General features: G+C 37.8%; 1 protein-coding gene across 1 annotated transcript in view; it reads right to left on the reverse strand.

Annotated features, from left to right (window-relative positions):
• Positions 1 to 17,112, reverse strand: part of LOC135293952 (macrophage mannose receptor 1-like) — a 32,388-nt gene that overhangs the window by 6,579 nt on the left and 8,697 nt on the right. Inside the window, exons 8-23 of the mRNA XM_064408658.1 lie at positions 16,949 to 17,062; positions 15,946 to 16,061; positions 14,855 to 15,003; positions 13,802 to 14,001; positions 12,405 to 12,532; positions 11,070 to 11,157; positions 10,416 to 10,560; positions 8,093 to 8,128; positions 7,830 to 7,993; positions 7,250 to 7,317; positions 6,362 to 6,462; positions 5,902 to 6,041; positions 4,668 to 4,782; positions 3,867 to 4,048; positions 3,121 to 3,223; positions 1,645 to 1,874 (exon numbers count right to left, since the gene is read on the reverse strand). Of these exons, the coding sequence (XP_064264728.1) occupies positions 1,645 to 1,874; positions 3,121 to 3,223; positions 3,867 to 4,048; positions 4,668 to 4,782; positions 5,902 to 6,041; positions 6,362 to 6,462; positions 7,250 to 7,317; positions 7,830 to 7,993; positions 8,093 to 8,128; positions 10,416 to 10,560; positions 11,070 to 11,157; positions 12,405 to 12,532; positions 13,802 to 14,001; positions 14,855 to 15,003; positions 15,946 to 16,061; positions 16,949 to 17,062 (2,079 nt within the window). The remainder of the gene's footprint in view (positions 1 to 1,644; positions 1,875 to 3,120; positions 3,224 to 3,866; positions 4,049 to 4,667; positions 4,783 to 5,901; positions 6,042 to 6,361; positions 6,463 to 7,249; positions 7,318 to 7,829; positions 7,994 to 8,092; positions 8,129 to 10,415; positions 10,561 to 11,069; positions 11,158 to 12,404; positions 12,533 to 13,801; positions 14,002 to 14,854; positions 15,004 to 15,945; positions 16,062 to 16,948; positions 17,063 to 17,112) is intronic.

Raw genomic sequence — 17,112 nt, forward strand, 5'->3', positions numbered from 1 at the left:
GATCTCCAGGAAAAGCAGGAAGACCAAAAGAACATGAAACCAGTGGAAAGCTCAGGTGGAAATGGGTCTCAGAGTTGGCTATCAGACAAGGACTCTAAGCTCCAGCAGTTTTGAGGAGAAACATTCAGGAGTAAACTGCCGCCATCACTATGAGGAACCAGAGAAAATTATTACTTTGTGAGAAGCAAAAGAGAAATATGTTGAGCAGGAATTCTCGAGTCTTTGTTTAGACTTTCCTCCTCCCCTTTTTTTCTTTTCTGGGAAGAATCAGAAGAATTACAAGGAAAAGTGAAAAGACACAGGCAATATATTGCTGCCATTAAGAAGAGGGGAATTAGATGTGATCTCACTGCAGTGTCTAGCTTTGTCAAGAGAGATGCCAAGTTCACCAGGTCATACTGAGCTTGGCATCATCAGGGCAAGGTCACTCACTGCCTGGGGAACAGGAGGAACCACAAAGCTTGGCTCTGCAAGATCAATGATGGCTTATTTATAAGTATCAGGGGAATGTCTGGGGATTCAAGCTTGATCAAAAGGGAATTTTAGCTGCTTTCTAAATCATATTGTTATGACTAAAAAACAACCAACTTTGGTGCCAAGTGGACTTAAACACTATTATTTTCGTTTGGGTAGAGATGCCCTGTGTGCTTGTGCAAGTGGAAGGATTTATTTTAAGGTCGGTGACTACCCATCACTTATGTGAGCATTTTTTCTGGTGGGTGTGAGTACAACACAGTTAGAATAGTGGAAATATGTATTGTTCAGCAACAAGTTCATTTTATCAGACAATTTTTCAGCCTTCTGAGGGGTTTTATCAGAGTGTTGCTGTATCATATAACTGGAAGTGCTATTTTTGAACGATATTCATTTTAACTATCCCTAGGGATACTGAATTTCAGACATGTTTTGCTATGTTATATATAAGTGTGGAATCACAATTAGTAAAAACAATGAATAGTTAAGATGATTATTACTGATGAAAAAGCTCATTTTTATTATCAAAGTGGTTTAGTCAGCTCAAAGAACAGTGAAATAGAAACATGATAATTAAGTACATTTAGCAACTGCATATTCAGTGGAGAAGCTGAAGCTCAATTTGTCACTCAGTCACAGAGCTAACAAGACTGATTGTCACTTGAGTGTTCCCTTACAAAGTGGTGGACCTGGATCTCAGTATTCACTATTTCTGCTACAGTATAGCTTTTACAGATTTTAACCTTTGGGACCCTGCAGGCACAACAAAGAGTGTGTGTTCAAAGCTGTGTGGCTTGGCCTATGAACCCTTCTGAACCAAAACGTGCTGGAAAAGCTACAGCTGCCAATGATCATGAGGCACTAGCCCAACTGACCATCTTGCACTCTTTGGGTAGGGGTCACCTCTCCTAAAAATGGCCATCTGAAAGTTTACTAGGTGTTTTTGCCTAAGTTTCCAAGATTCATACAGAGCTAGTAAAGAGAGACCAGCACCGCCAAAGATTCTCATCCTTCTCCATTGCCTAAAACAGAGTTTAATGATTTAAGATCTGTAAAGTCAAAAGATGTGAGACTGTCCACCTGTCCTAGGTTTCTAAATGTTCATGCCACAAATCTCCTGCTAATAGTAGCAGCATTTAACTTTATCAACTCTTCATTTTTTGATCTTACCACATTGCTGTTGAGCCCAATCCATAAGGGCTCTCCATACTGCACTGCCTGCAGCAGCAAGAATATATTACTGTTATAATCAAAAATGCTGGCAAGCTCTGAAGATTTCTCCTTGCATGCTTTCCTTGCTTCTTCCCAATTCATTTTAGAAGGAATGATCAAATAGCTGCTGTTGCCATAATGGACAAAATCAAAATCTGGAGCACTTCTGGGGTGAAACAGTTCAGGGTCTGTAGGAAAGAGGTACAAATTTGAAAGGAAGAGGAGAAAACAGAAAATTTACTAGCTGCTGGATAGCAGTATTACTTTTGAGTAACAGATGAATATAACATGGCAGCACCAGTATCAAGTAACAGCATTTCTTACGTAAAACCAAAGAAATTTATTTTAATGGCAATTTGGAATTATTTTACACTACAGTGTAAAAACACATTCAAGAACTAGAGAGAGGCAGAGCTTGTGCTGTGAGTATCTATAGGCATAGACTGTCCAGATGAAATTATGTCAATACTGGTTCCACCATGATCCTCCCCCCAAAGCTCTCTATGTCCTGTGACCACAGTGCAGATGAAGGTTTTCCCAGGCATCAGCACAGGACAAGATCTTCACACCACTTCAGTCTCAAAATAATGTCTTTCGAAGCAAATTTTATGACCATGCAAATTTTGTGACCATGCTGCTACATCTTTCTCTCACAGGATGAAGTGAAAAAGGAAAATGTATTTGTACCTATAATTATGAATGCAGAAGTAGAAGGCAAGGGCCTAGAGGTAGTGATGGGAGCAGAAGAAAAGACACAAACTTTGTGTTCAGTCATTGTTGAGGGTGCCCTGGCAATTGTTTTTGCTAGTGTCATCGTCATGCAGCTTTCTGCACTTGCATGGGACAGAGCTGTGAATCATCTGACCCAGCTGTGGCTTCTTCCTCTATTTTGACTTGCTGCTCAGCAGTTCCCTGTTTTTGTTCCTGCAGACTCTGCAGTGTAGCTGTGCTCCGGATGTGTCTCCCACCCTAAGGCTCCATGAAGAAAACTGGAACTTTTGCCCCTCTGAGTACTGCTGTTCTTGTGCTATGAAGGCCTTGCTAGAGACTGATGAGCAAACCAATCAGTTTAATTGGCCTCGGTTGACTCCCAGCTGGAGGTCGCTGAGGGATTTGACTTTTTGTATTGTATTTGCAAAATAACTGCATTCAGCCACCTATATCTGTGATAGCTGGGTAAAGCACAGATTGCTACACATTTCTGTTAATAGAGAAAACAGGCATTTTGAAGGCAGAGACCTTCTAGGAACCTGGTTTGGGCATTTTTCTTATGATTAAGAACATGAATCCTGTCTTCAATGTGTCTACATGCCAGGCACTTGATTTAAGTGTAGATGTCTGCAGGGTAGGCAAAGTCAGTTTCTCTGAGTTGTAATGGTTGGGTTGTTCAGTAAATGTTTTGCAATCAAAAAAGAAGTGAAAAAAAAAACTTACCGCTGTCCATCTGGCAAATATAGCTTTTTTTATGCTGGCAATCAGTGTTTTCCCATAAACCTGAATCATCTACAGACCTTTTTGTCATTTTAATACAATCAGTCTAGGGAAAAAAAAAAAGAAAAGTAGAATTGTTGCTGATAAAATGCAAGATTTCCAGCAAAATAATAGAAACTGGCATAAGGATAAAAAATTGATAGCTTTCTTTTCTAATTTTCTGGCTCTTTTCATGTATTGCTTGTTGGAAATTAAATGTATTCTATTATATATCTTAAGAAAATGTACTTTCATTGGCAAATTGCTGCAAGGTCTTTTGTCAATTTATTAAAATTCCTTGAAACGTATTTAAGTTATTTTTACTATGGAGTTAATGGTAATCTGTACTGAATTTGTTGGTGTTTCATTTGGGTTTTCATTATACAAGGAAAAGCAATAAACCAGAATAAAAATCACAACTAGTAACACTGAATATTTTCACTAAAATATAATAATTATAAAAAGTGTAATTAGTTCTAGCAGTAAAGATTCTTTTTATGCATTTCTAACTTTGACAAAGGAAAGTAAGCTTAGATTCTAAACGGGCCTATTAATTTCTGATTAATGATTTTAAAATTTTATCTTTGAAATTTCAGTTCACTTCTTTAAGCTATTAAAGTTCAGATCTTTGCTGAGACAGAAGTCAGGCTGGTTACTCAAACACTGAGTATGTCATTTATGTTATACATTTCTGATTTATTTCTGTTTACCTCTATTGTAATATACTTCCAGTCAACCACGTTGAATTTATCTCTGAATGGGAATCCTGGGGCCCAATTTGAATAGTCAAAAACACTTCCATCTGTCCAAAGATATGTATCCTCCCTGTTAATGTCATTCAGCCCAATCCATGTTTCATTGGCAACATCCTTTAGGTGGAAGGTAAGGAAAGCTGATAGAAAATAGATTAAAAAATAAAACAAAAGTACCTGAGGAGTTTCCTTTTTTCAGATTCCATGTAAATCAAATTACAAATAAAACAACAACCAATGATCTTCTAAATATATTGGCAATACCAACCTCAGTATTATTATGCTATGAGTGAATGGTAAAAGAAAAAATTTACAATGGGTAATCAAGCTGAAGCAGTTTGATTTCATGGAAAAAAAAAGAGGGGGGAAAAAGAAAACATTTTTTGATAAAAAATTATTTAGACTTCTTGGAAATGTTATAGAAATCAGGGTCAGAAGTTACTTCAAAAAGATTGGCTTTTCCAAGGTAGCATCAACTGCAGATACGTAATTTCTGATGGATATGTTTAATGTCTATAAACTATTACAATTTATCCCCCTTCCAAGACCATGGGGAACAGATTATTCTATTCCTTCCACAGATGACATTTGCCAAAACTTGGGAAGTGTAATAATATCTCACTCCAGTCTTCCCTCTGGATCAAACACCTCCAGGTCTTTCTTCATAGGTTATTTAGGTCTGGAGGTAGGTTCAGGCTCATCATTAGATGGTGAAATATGTGGCTTCATACACAGTGCTGTAAGGCCCAGGTGTCATACCTTGCACTTGGTTATTGTGTATAGAGGCCAAATTTCCTCCTAATTCTCTACAAGCACTTCTTGCTGAGTGCCAAGTTAGGTGCTCTTCTTCTCTGGATCCAAATATTTTATAACACTGTGGAGAGAATAAAGGATTAGACAGACTTTCGGGTGTCAAATATTAAGATTGATTTGGATTAATTCTGTGCTAGTCCCTGCATGCAAAGAGCTGCAGATGGGGATCTGCTGGAACACAAATACTGTCAGCCAGCAGGAAGGAGACCCAGCCAATCCCAGTGACATGTGCACAGCACTGACAATCGTGTGGGGTCACTGCTGGGGAAAAGCAGACAACCACCAAAAGCTTTTGAGGAATTACATTACTGAAAAGTAGAATTTTTGAGGGACTGGAACTATTTCCTGATTGTGAACCTAATTTGGAGCAGGTAGTAATTTCTCAGGTCAAGTTTTTTCAATCATATACCACAGATGGAGTGCCAAAACCTCAGCTCATGTGAGAACTCACAGGAGTGGAGCAGTGTCAGGAAGAAGTGCCCTTCTGAATGGGTGTTTTCCCTGAGTACCAGTGTAAAATGTTTTTTGAGTTTCTTCTGAGGGACAGAAGACACAGCTCCTCCCTCTTTATGCCCTTTGAATGCATAAAAACTTTTCCTATTGATTGCATTGTGGAATTGACTTTTGGGTTTCCTCTGATGTTTGTTTTTTGCGAGTTTTTAGAAGTTCATGTGTCCAGGTTTTATTGCTTAACTTAGCAGAAACCAATGCTTGCTTGTCTTTTATATTTGATTTGACGTTTATTGCTGTTTGTGTTACTCAGCTTAGGATGAGTTGCTGTGATGGCCAATTACTTATGAAAAGTGTGGCCTTTCATTTTTTTCATCTTTGTTACTCAGAAAAATAGGGTTACATTTACAGATAAGGATAATGGATCAGGATTTCTATGCAGTAAATATGCCTGAAATAAGCAGAAGTATCTAGAAACAGGAAAAGTAACTATGGCGAAAGGCACACAGTCTTTTTATTTGAAATTATCATTTCAAACATTCAAGTCACCTTTTTTTTTCATATTGAGTTACAAATTTGCCAACCTGAAAATGCAGTGCACTGCTAACTAGCATACTTCTTAGTAAATTGGTGTTTAAAGAGAGAGAATTTATTTAATGAGATAAAAGTGATAGGTGCTTTCTTCACCTAGAGCAAATCTCCTAAATATGTCTGAGATTTATTATTGTACCTTATTGTTAAACAAAAGCCAAGTTTCAGGACATCCTCCCAGAGGTGGAAGTACAGTAGGAGCAAATCCTGAGTAAGTTGAATTGTGCCTTTCACAGATAAAGGCATTTTTCACAGCACAACTTATGTCGTTCCATAAGCCTGTAAAAAAATGGAATACAGATAATTCTTGTAAAGATTGCAGAATACAGAGAAACTCTTGTATAACCACTAGAGCAGTCAGGTTCACATGGCATTATAAAGCACAAGTCAAACACATTTACCCTAATGCGCTCCTCCTTCCTCTGCAATGTTTCTTTTCTAAGTGATGACACAGTTTCAAACTTGAGCGTGTTACGAAAAGATGTCAGTGTTGTTGAACTACCTCTCTGTGGGGCAGCCTCAAATTTAGGTGTGTAACAAACATTTTGGATTTTGATGGTAAATTTTACCCAAATATTTCTTGTTGCTATTTTACTCACCAAAATCTTCTGACATTATCACACAGTTTTCATCATTATTTGCAAAATTGGGTTCATTTGGAGCCCAGGCAACATAATTCACGGGGCTGTCATCCAGCCATCTGGAAGAAACAAGGGGACAGTGGCTGCCAGCAGACATCTCAGCAGTCAGTTACTCACAAGATCTGTTTGGGAAGAGGGCTAAGCAAAGTATTAGCAGACCAGAGGGCAAAAGCTCCACATATCCTGGAGAGGACACAGCCACAGCACTACTGCAGCCTCTCATCTGTTTAGTACTGCCACGTTCAAGGCATGGATGGACATCCTTCACATCCCAGAAAGGTGTCCTCCTGAAAGTCTTCAACAAATGGATTGGTAAAACAAGTTTCCTGCCAGAAATTTCAGAAAGTTTTGGAGTAGATGCTACTTATGCTTCTTGCTTCCAGCTCATGTTAACTTGAACTGCTTGGGATAAATTTGATTTTACCCTTACATATATATTATATCAAAACTTCCCAGGCTTTCTCTGTAGCCACTGGAGATCTGGTCAGGGTAAGTTTCACCCTTAGGTTGATGCCAAGGGCAGATCAGGTAAATAACATCTTAAAATTAGCTGCTTCTCCTCACTACTTATGGAGGGTTGCAGTTTTCACAGTGTAAGGCATTAAGTGAGCTGAATCTTAGCCATGAATTTTTATTGGGTTTGCTTTCCCAAGTTTGTAAGGAAAATGCATTTCTCTGCTTAAATATAGAGGAATGCAACTCTTTGGATCTGAGACTTCTCGTTAAAACTGTCCAGAAGTCAAGTTGTACAACAGTTTTTAACTTGCAAGATGAAAGCACACAGAAATGCTCACTGAGATGAAATTACCATAATTTGTTGTCCATTACCAGTTTTTCTTTACTCACCTGAATCTGTGATCAAAGCTGACAACTAAGCCAATGAAATATGATTTTCCTCTGCGTTTTGTGTAAATCTAAAATAGAAGTAATTAATAGTTAAGCACTAAATTGCTCCTCATTGTCAAGCAAAAATCTGAAAGCAAATTAATCATGCCTGTGATTTATTTTTCTTTTTTTTTTTTTTTTAATTTAAGCTTCACTTAAGAATATGATAAGTTCAGACTCAGGTTTCGAGCAGGCAACAGAGATATGTGGAACATCCTGGAGTGAGGCCCACTGGACAAGAAAGCAATTTTCACTGTGCTGAACGCTACATATATTAGAAAATATAAGAAACCTGGGCCTGAACTATCCTTTGCTGCACCTTTAATATTTGCAAACCTCTTTAATATCTGCATTTTCCTCTACCTATTAGAAACAATAGTAATTTTACAAGTCCTGAACAAATCTATTGCTCTATAAATAAGTAATGTAGGACAATAGCTCAGGACTCCAGCCTTGCTAAATATTTAGTATGTTCCCTGTATTTTATCACCTGCTGTGCTTCAAAATTCAACTATACAGAATTAATAGGCTTTCTGCTTACATAGTGCCACAGAAATCGTCTTTTGCTTTCTTTCTCAATGACAACAAGATCAGCAAAGTTCTTCTGACAAATTCTCCGTGCTTCCTCCATATGGACATGTTCTTTGCTGAAATAGTACTGCTTATTTTCATATATAATCCATCCATCATTGGTGAGCTGATAGTCTGAAAGATGAAGAATCATATATAATGCTTTTCCTATCTGGTCTGTACAGAGTCTGAAAACTATACAGTAATCTTTGTGAAAGAGGAAAAAAAACCTACCAAGCTTGTAGTTTGCTTCAGGCTTTATCAATGTACCTGTAAAAGAGAAGATTTTCATAAGCAACATCCCAAATTAAAAGAAAATATCAGAGACGTTTGCTTTAAAGAGTTTCACATGCTTTGTAAAATAGAGGGTAAAAAAATCAAACCCGCTAAGCAAACTGAATCAGACAATGCATTTTCAAGAATTTAGAGCACATTCTGCCATATTAAAGTGTATAATTTAGAAATATTTAGCTAGTGAAAAATATGTACTTTACAGTAATGTATATCCAAAAGCACTGGGTCAAAAAAAAAATAAATCCATGTTTCACAGTAAAGTTGTGGTAGATTAAACAAAAATTACTTTGAATATGTGTTTTAGCATTTTCACTTGACACTCAATGTTTGGGGTTTTTTTATATTCTTGGGACTAGAGCCAAACAACATAATCCAATATAGTAAATTCTAAAGTTTACCTAGATGGTAATAGACTATCCACAAGTACTGAAAATTTAATGCTGGTTTATTGCTAATGTCAGATGTAACTTCCAGTGTGCCAATGAATTCTTCCTTTCCTGATGACTTGGCTTTTACCAGGACAGTCTGTTTTTAAGAGTCCTGAAGAGCCAATAGATATCAAACTCAAGTTTGTGATTACAAGCTGAATCAGGAGGAAGCAAATTTGCTGTATTCCCAGAGCCAGCTATAGCCTCTCAAAGGGAACTGTGCTTTCATATGAATGCCTGTTGTTTTGTACTTCTGGACTACTAATTTTCACATTTCTACTCTTGTTTGATGGACAGAAACACAGTATTGTAGAAATGACAGAAATAGTTTAATGAGAAATAAACAACAACAACAAAAAAAGAAAAATCAAGTAAAATTATTTTGGGATCATTTAAACACATTCTTCTTAAGTATTTAGTAAACTATAGAACTAAAATTACCTCAACGTCTCATTATTAATTTATGTACTTCGGCTCATTTTGATTTTATTGTTTAATCCTAACATAACTGTAACATTCATTGTTCTCAGAAATCTGGAATATCTTTTGTAAATAGGTGTCTTAAGTGCACATGAGGGAATTCATATCTGAGCACATCTTCTCTCATGTTGCTCATCACATAGTCTAGATTCACAATTACAAGATGAATTTCTTGATTTTGTTCTTGCTTTTGAAATGTCATCTAGGATCAAGATAAACTGATCAGAGTCTTTGTGTCGTGGTTTCTGAGCTCCTTCTGAGTAATCTCACCAAGAGCAGAGAGACACATCTATACAAAGCAGCATGCTCAGTGTGCCAGAAGGGGCTGCACAGGATGTGCTGCTTTGAGCTGCTATGCAGAAATCAGGGCTTGGATGGTGCACTTGTGTGACTAATTTACCAAAGGGGAACAGTGATTCTTCCTTTTTGGTTAAGCAATTTTTCAATGTTACCATGGTGCCTTATTTACCCTTCAAGGGTTTTGTTGGCAGAGTCATCAAATATTAGAAACACTCAGTGTTTCTATGTAATTGCTTATCCCTTCCCCTTCCTATTGTGCCTCCTAGTAGTTCCCTGTATGCATCCAACTTTCTTTTTGTTTCAAGAAGGTTTTAAAAATCTCCTTCTCCATGGAGATGCATACAAATACTCAATTTACAACCAGGAAGCAGGGATGTAGAAGTAGGACTGAGCAAGCAAAACAAGTTCTTTCATTGTCAGCTGTCACTTGATCTCTTCAGCCCATGCAGACCCTGTTTCCATCTCCTGCTGGGGGGCACCCCAACATCTGTCAGGTCCATTTTGTGAGCCTGGCGGGGTTTTGGTACCGGGGCTCTGCTTTCCAGGCAAAGCTGGTGGATGCAGGAGTCCATCAAGGTTACACCAGCCTCAGCTTTTGATCAGATTGAGTTTTCAGAGTTGCTAGTTCTTATAGCACTGATCCCTCTCTTGGTTCCCATTAGTTGTTTCCCAGTGGGAAGCAAAGCTTTTTTCACTTCCATAGAGAGAACTCTAGCATCCTGCATCTACAGCTATCCTGGGTAAGCTTGAAGCAGATAGAAATAGAGGGAATAATAAAAGGAGAGGGGATAAGTACCTTTCCTCCACAAACTTATTGAACCCATGCCAGAAAGAGATAAAACTAGAGATGAAGTAACAGGGTCACTCTAACTTCCTGCACCCAAGGACAAGAGAAATATTTCAATTCATTCTGCATGTTTTATGTGTTGCCTTTACTGCTGGTTTTAAAATGAACAATTCCCACTGTCTTTCTTCCTTTCAATTTGTTTAAATCCATAAAATTTGCTTTTTAAGCTTGTGTTTATTGCTCCAATTAAATGGGGAAGTAATAATACCTTTTTTTGTTTCACAAATCCAATTAAGTAAATGTTCACAGCGCAAGTCGTTCCAGCGCATTTGGGGTGATCTATTGAGCATAACACAATGTTCAAGTTCTCCATAGTTGTTAGGTTCATTTTCCTCCCAGTTCTCATAAATTACCTGTGTTGGAAATACATATCAATTACCGTGTGATTCGAGCTGAATAGAAGTAATTGAGTTTGCCATTGTGACACAATTGCAGTATCTCATCATCTCAAGTACCATTTTTATGGGATCAGTAGGAGTTCAAACAGACCTGAGAGGGCTGTGAAGGTCATGCTGGTCAGGTTATTTTCCCCACCACCCCCTGAAGAAGGTGCAGAGACTACATGGTATAGAAAACCATGTGTTTGATAAAAGAGAAACTGATGGACAGAGTCACATTTATCTTGTTTTGTGAGTGTTGGCAGCTGGACTTCCCTGTGCTGCCACACAGCAGTGCCCATTTTGGGAGGTTGGGAAGGTCTAAGGGCACAGACTGTTGAAGGTGTGATATAACATGGTACCAGGGATGAAACACAAGCAATGCTGTGTTAAGACAGTGCACTGCATCTATTCAGTATATATTCTAAAGTATAGATTTTCTAAAAGACAGAAAGTCAGGTAATATCCAGCAAATAAATACTCACAGGGGAGCCATCAATCCAGGCAAATCCTTCATCAGGATTTAAGAGAAACAAACCAATCCAGAAAGCCTGAGTGTTCAGTCCTTTGTCCCTAAAATAATTCATACAATATAGATATAAAAGCATGGAAAGAGAGCTGGGATATAAACCCTGAAAAGCACAGAAATATCCTGAACTGGGAGCTGTGGCCCAAAGCCAAGCTAACTCCCTGCACTCTGTCAGGTTGTAGATAGTGCTCTGTGTTGGGCTAAATCTTCTCATACTTAAAAAGGAGTTAAAGTGATGTGGCCCAGAGCCAGCTCAGGTTTCCATCCCTGTGGATGTAGCACACATCTTGGTTGTAGTATGAGCTCAATAACAGAGGCTTTAGCAAAAGTAAAGCATAGATGTTTATTTAACTAATAAAAATAGTGAGGATTGATTTTCAAGTGTTTTCATTTGCTTCTTAGCTCTTCCTAAGTAGTTTAGTTAATATTTCATGCTCTTTATCTTGTCATGCCTATGGACCAAATAAAATTACTATTTCAGTCACTGCATAACACAAAGATTTCCTTCCACAAATATTTTATACTCTAGAGCAAAGAGACTTAACAGACAAATAAAACCACACTCAGGTGATCACAATACTGAAATATATTTAAAATTAAGAAGGGTAAGATCACAAAAAATTCTCAATAGCAAGGTTTAAAATATTTTCAGAAAGTAAAACTCAATTCTCCACTATGTGGAAGAGTTTTGGTTAAAAACCTGTGTACTATGTGTCATTGACCTGTCTTGATATTATGGAATACAACCAGAATATTGATCTAATTTGAGGGGAAAATAATGTCAGAGTTTATATGTCACAAGCAAGACATAGCATCTACAATGCTACCAAAGGTTAATTAAAATGAATTACTCTTTGATTTCAGGATTCTTCAGTTTATAGTTGGAAAAAAAAAATCACATTAAGTCCTTGAATATTGGTTTACATTACACAGTAACTCAAGGGATTTTTTTTGTATGAGTTGGTTAAAGAAGAATTGCAGACAGTTACAAAATGCCAGTTAGAGTTGAATATTTTATTTTCTCCCTTTAGGACAAGAGACTTATCTTTGATAAAATTTGGAAGACAGCCTTGCTGAAACCTTTGATGAAAACTACCAAAATATTAAGCCACTTTGAAACACCCAAGATTTTTTTCTCAAAAGTAATGTTGCAGGGTGCTAAAATCTTGTATCAATGTAATTTAAATGTGGTTGTTTTTATTCACTCATTTGTTCAGCTCCAGATATGTTTTAAGTAATTTTTATTTAACATAGCAGGAATATGAAAAAGAATCCTTATGCAAATACTCACGAAGCTAATTGCCATAATAAAATTTGATCTTCTCTTGTATTGATAGTAACCAGATTTCCACCTATTTCTCTACAGAATTCTTCAGCATCAAACCAAGACTTCTTTTGGTTTCCCTCTCTCACATAAAACTGTTGACAACACAAAGTAAAAATAAATTAGTAAATTTGTGAAATTTATAGAATATGTGTAACTAAAATCAGCATCATTTTAGCACACGTTTATTCTTGAGTGAGACATGACACCTGTCCAAGCCTCTAATATTAAACATTAAAAATGGGAAGTGTAAATATTTTTTTCTTAGCATCATCTATTTTAAAATAAGGCAAAAGTAGTATAGGCATCTGAAGAGAACAAAAAGTATCAGAATGTACAGAAGAGAAATCTGTAATTTACTTGAAACTTTGTCCACTGAAAGGTTCAAAAAAAGAGGGAAAAACTCAACCATGGCATTTTGCAGTAGAAAGCAGAAGATTTTTGAGAAAAGGAAGGGGAAGGGTAAGTCAGTGAGTTGGATTAGAAAAGATAAAATGGATACAGAAAGTTGTTTGGCCAAGTGTGGACCCCAGCTAAGGAAGAGGTTTTTGTTGAGGTGCAAGCATACGAATATAAAATACACTTTCTGCCATGAGGAACATACATTCTTGGACTAAGGAAATGTTTAACAGGACTAAGTGCTTGACATTTTATAGAAATTATAATTAACAATTTGGTAAATGGCAGAACAAATTTAATCATAATTGCATGTGACATAGAAGCTCAGACCCTTGCAAATACAGGAATAAAGTCAGCTGTGGTCTCCCAACAGGCACAGAGTCTCAGGAAAGAAAGTGAGAGCAAACTTATGTAAAGACACGGAAGAGCAATGCTGTATGTTTATTAACTTGGTCTGTATTGCTTCTCTTTCATTTTCTCCTTTGCAAAAGGAGAGCTTTTAAAGGCATTTTAGCTAAATCAAGAAAATGCTCAAAAGTTTTACTTGCTGTAAAGGGCTACTAACTAAACCCAGATCCAAAATATTGCTACAGGTATCACATGCTGCATGGGAAAAGGTTGTCAGAGGGGCACAATTTCTCTCAGAAACATTTTTTTAATGTAAATGACACTGCCAGCTCTTGAGATGTAATACTATGTTTTTTGAAGTTCCAAACTCCTGGAAGCAAATAAATTAGGTGAGGTTCTCACCTGGTATTTAGATAAAAGAAAGCACATTTCTAGCACTCTGTGTTCATCATTTTCCTTTGTTGACTTTTGTTACATTCGATGGATTTTTTCCCCCATGTTTTCTTGCCTTGAATACCAAAGCGATCGTTCCCAAATAATGCCCCAGCATCCTGGTGACCAGGGCACTGTCCCCATGGCCATGCTGAGGCTCCCAGCAAAGGTGCACACACACTTACTTTGAGGCATGAGTCTGCCCGGGAGGCTCTGTCCCAGCCTTCGGCACACGTGGCCACAGGGACCTGTCCTGGAGGAGCAGGAGGTGGCACTCCTGCTGCCTGCTGCTTGCAAAGGTAATTTGATGTCTTCTCACAGCTAACAACATCCCATAATCCAGCTGCAATTCCAGTTCTCATGACAACACAGCCTTGCTCTTTCCCTTTGTGATGTGGAAAAGAAATGAGTAGAACCAAAGCCTTAACTGCTGTCTAAGGAATGAGACCTTTGTTTTTATTCATTGAAAATTATGAAGAGAAAGATGCAGCTTATGAATACTAAAAATATCCTGGATATAAAACTATTTTTAATATCAACTGTCAGAGGCCAGACAGGGGCCAGTGAGTCCACAGACACAGCTTTACCAAGACCAGAGATTTGCAGCTTCAGAAAATAGATCTTCCTTATCTTGCCAACTCGGGGAAATCAGAGGGAAAATGGCCCTTGATTAAATTTGCATATGTAATAGATGACCTGACAAGTACTTTGCAGTTCTTAGTATCCTATAACTCAATTTCAAGAAGGGTGATGTCAAGTACAGAAGGTTTCTTTTAAGGCATAACTAGCTGCGTGAAGGCAAAAGCTCACAGGTATTACTGTATTACTGAAATGCCAAACTGCTTCTTGTTCACTGCTCATTTCTCACATCTGCACATTTTGAGTCAAAAATATGTCCAGAATAATTTTTCTAAAGCTGATGAGTTGTTGTTAACTGGTGTTAAAAATGGCAAAAATAATTATACCATGGACCTTGTTAACTCCTACACACTGCCTTCAGTCTAACCTGCCAAAATCTGTCTCTGCACAGCTTGGCAGGAGGTTGACTTACACCATCACCTGTAGCTCAGCTGTGACAGTGCTGGTGTCAGGCACAGGTCTGATGGTGTTGGCCACCTACAGCTGCAGGCACAAAACATAGTGCCCACTCTAATTTCTAACCAGGGGAATGAAAGCACAAACCTGTGTGAGCTGCAGCTGCACTCCGGTCGCAGGGGATGAGCCCATGCAGAGCTTACCTGGCATGGCTGTGTTCCAGTGTGTGAAATGAGCAGTTTCTCCATTGGTCCACCTGAAACTCCCTCTTTCTTCTGTGTCAGAGAGACCAATCCAGAAATATTCTTCAGACCTCAGCCCCGTCAGACTAATCAGAAAGGTTTGCTCATTTCTGCAGTGGGAAACAGTGTTCATTCACAGCCTGTTAGTGTGCAATATTCATCTAAGAGATACAAACAGAGAAGTGTTAACATGACCCCAAAACAATAGCTCCTCAGTGAAGTCCAGGCAAAACCCTGTCAGGCTTTAAATTGCAGTCAAAAGAATTTAATGAGGGACAACTTTCTCCTTACAGCTGAATGCATCTGAAACATCACAAATTGCTGCTCCCATGGGCTTCTAGTTATATTCTACTCTTATCACAGTCTTTCCAAATCTCTGAGGTGCCTTAAACAGACCACCAAGACAGGACCAAGCAGTCAGCTTTGCTACCCATCACCTCTGAAGGCAGTCATGTTCCTCAGGGGCCATGTAGCCTCTGAAGCCTGACAGGGATGTAGGTAGATTAGAGATGATACATCCTGGCTGTGGGAGAGGGCAGGCTCTGGGGAAGATTTCTTACATTTGTTCAGAATTTGCCTTAGAAGGTAGTTTAGGAAAATATTTTTATTAAAACTTTCATGTCATAATGAGAAATCTCCTGTCAATAAGTGAATTCAATAAGATGAAAATTGTAGTACCTACTTTCCAACAGAAAAAAAATCCCAGCAAAGGAAAAAACCCCAAAGAACCCAACCAAACAACCAAAAAAGAAAACCAAAAACCCCACCAATGCCAGAAATTGCTTTAAATATGAATTGAAAGATAAGAGGAAATGTTTTAACTCAAGAAGCCCTGACATTTGAAAGTTGTTGTAATGGATTAAGTGATAGCTGTACAACATTGAAGTGTTTTGTTCGGGTTTAGGTTTCCTGCATGGATTATCTTTGCATGCTTTGCTACAATAATATTTTTTGAAAATGCTGATAAAACACTTTGATGGGATCAAAAAGTGGAAAATTCTTGCAAGTTTCTCCATTAAAAACATTGATTTTTAGAGAAGTTATTTTCCTACCTGCTTTCCACTGTAGCCAGATAAGCTTTGCTCTGTTCACATGTCTTATTTGCTTCTGAGAATGTCAAAAGTGCAGAACCCACAAAGTAACAGTGAAAACCATATCTTTTCCAACCCTGTGACAAACATAAGATTTTTAATGTGCAATGGAAAGAGACTTCAATGTAGAAATTTCTATGTTCTTGTGTACATAAATATTAAATGCTCAATTTGTTGCAGTTGAGTTTAAAACTAAGATGAGACTGGGCTGATCTGTTAGTAAATAAAAGCTTTTTTTTTTTGATAATGTTCACTCCTACAGATGCCTTTTTGTTTAAGGGATGACATTAAGATCTCAGTTTTCATCTCTTTTTAGCATATATGACTTCTCAAACAAAATGGTGACTGCTGTTTGCTGTGGCTTTCCAGTGCTCTGTAAGGTTGAGGTTATGCAAACCAAGTCTATAAGGAGCCTGTGATTTATTCAGGGGGACCTACAGCTCCAGCTTTCCAGAGCTGCACAATCAGACATAATGAAACACCAAAATACCACAATACAGAAATGAATTTCTGTATTGCAGTATTCAAGCACAGCCCCCCAAGCTGTCTCTGTCATTCTCAAGTACAAGAAATGAGATTTTCCGAGCCAAGAGGAATCCAGAAATGCTTGTTTTCAGAGAGAGCAGAAAGGAGGAATATCAGTAAAACAGCCCCACTTCTTCCTGCTCTTACAGAGATCTCTGCTGACCAATACAGACACAATGCTTTTCTGAATCACAGGGTGGCTCATCTGGGAATGGAGGGCAAGGCAATATTCACTTACACATACATGAATCTCAACTTTCTTGAAAATTTTCACAACAGAAATGAAAAATTGTATTAGTAAACTGCTACCAGGAAGAGACAGGTTGTCTCAGCAGTAGATTTTCTATAAGATACAATGACAGTATCCAAAAAAGTGAGAACAAGTAAATTAATTCCTGCACATTTTTTCAAAGATTATTATTTATGAGAGAGCATTTACTTTCTGGCAGCCTGGGTCCTCAATTGTCTCTTTTTCAGAGGATTGTGATGAAGGCTTCTTTTTACAGATGTAACCAAGTTGCTTATTACAAATATCAGTTGCCCAGTATCCATCCTAGAATAGCAGGGAGAAGGAACAAATGTCAGGAAAGGGCACACAAAAGC

The sequence above is a fragment of the Passer domesticus genome, chromosome 1, assembly GCF_036417665.1.
Source record: "Passer domesticus isolate bPasDom1 chromosome 1, bPasDom1.hap1, whole genome shotgun sequence".
In the NCBI taxonomy this organism is placed as follows: Eukaryota; Metazoa; Chordata; class Aves; order Passeriformes; family Passeridae; genus Passer; species Passer domesticus.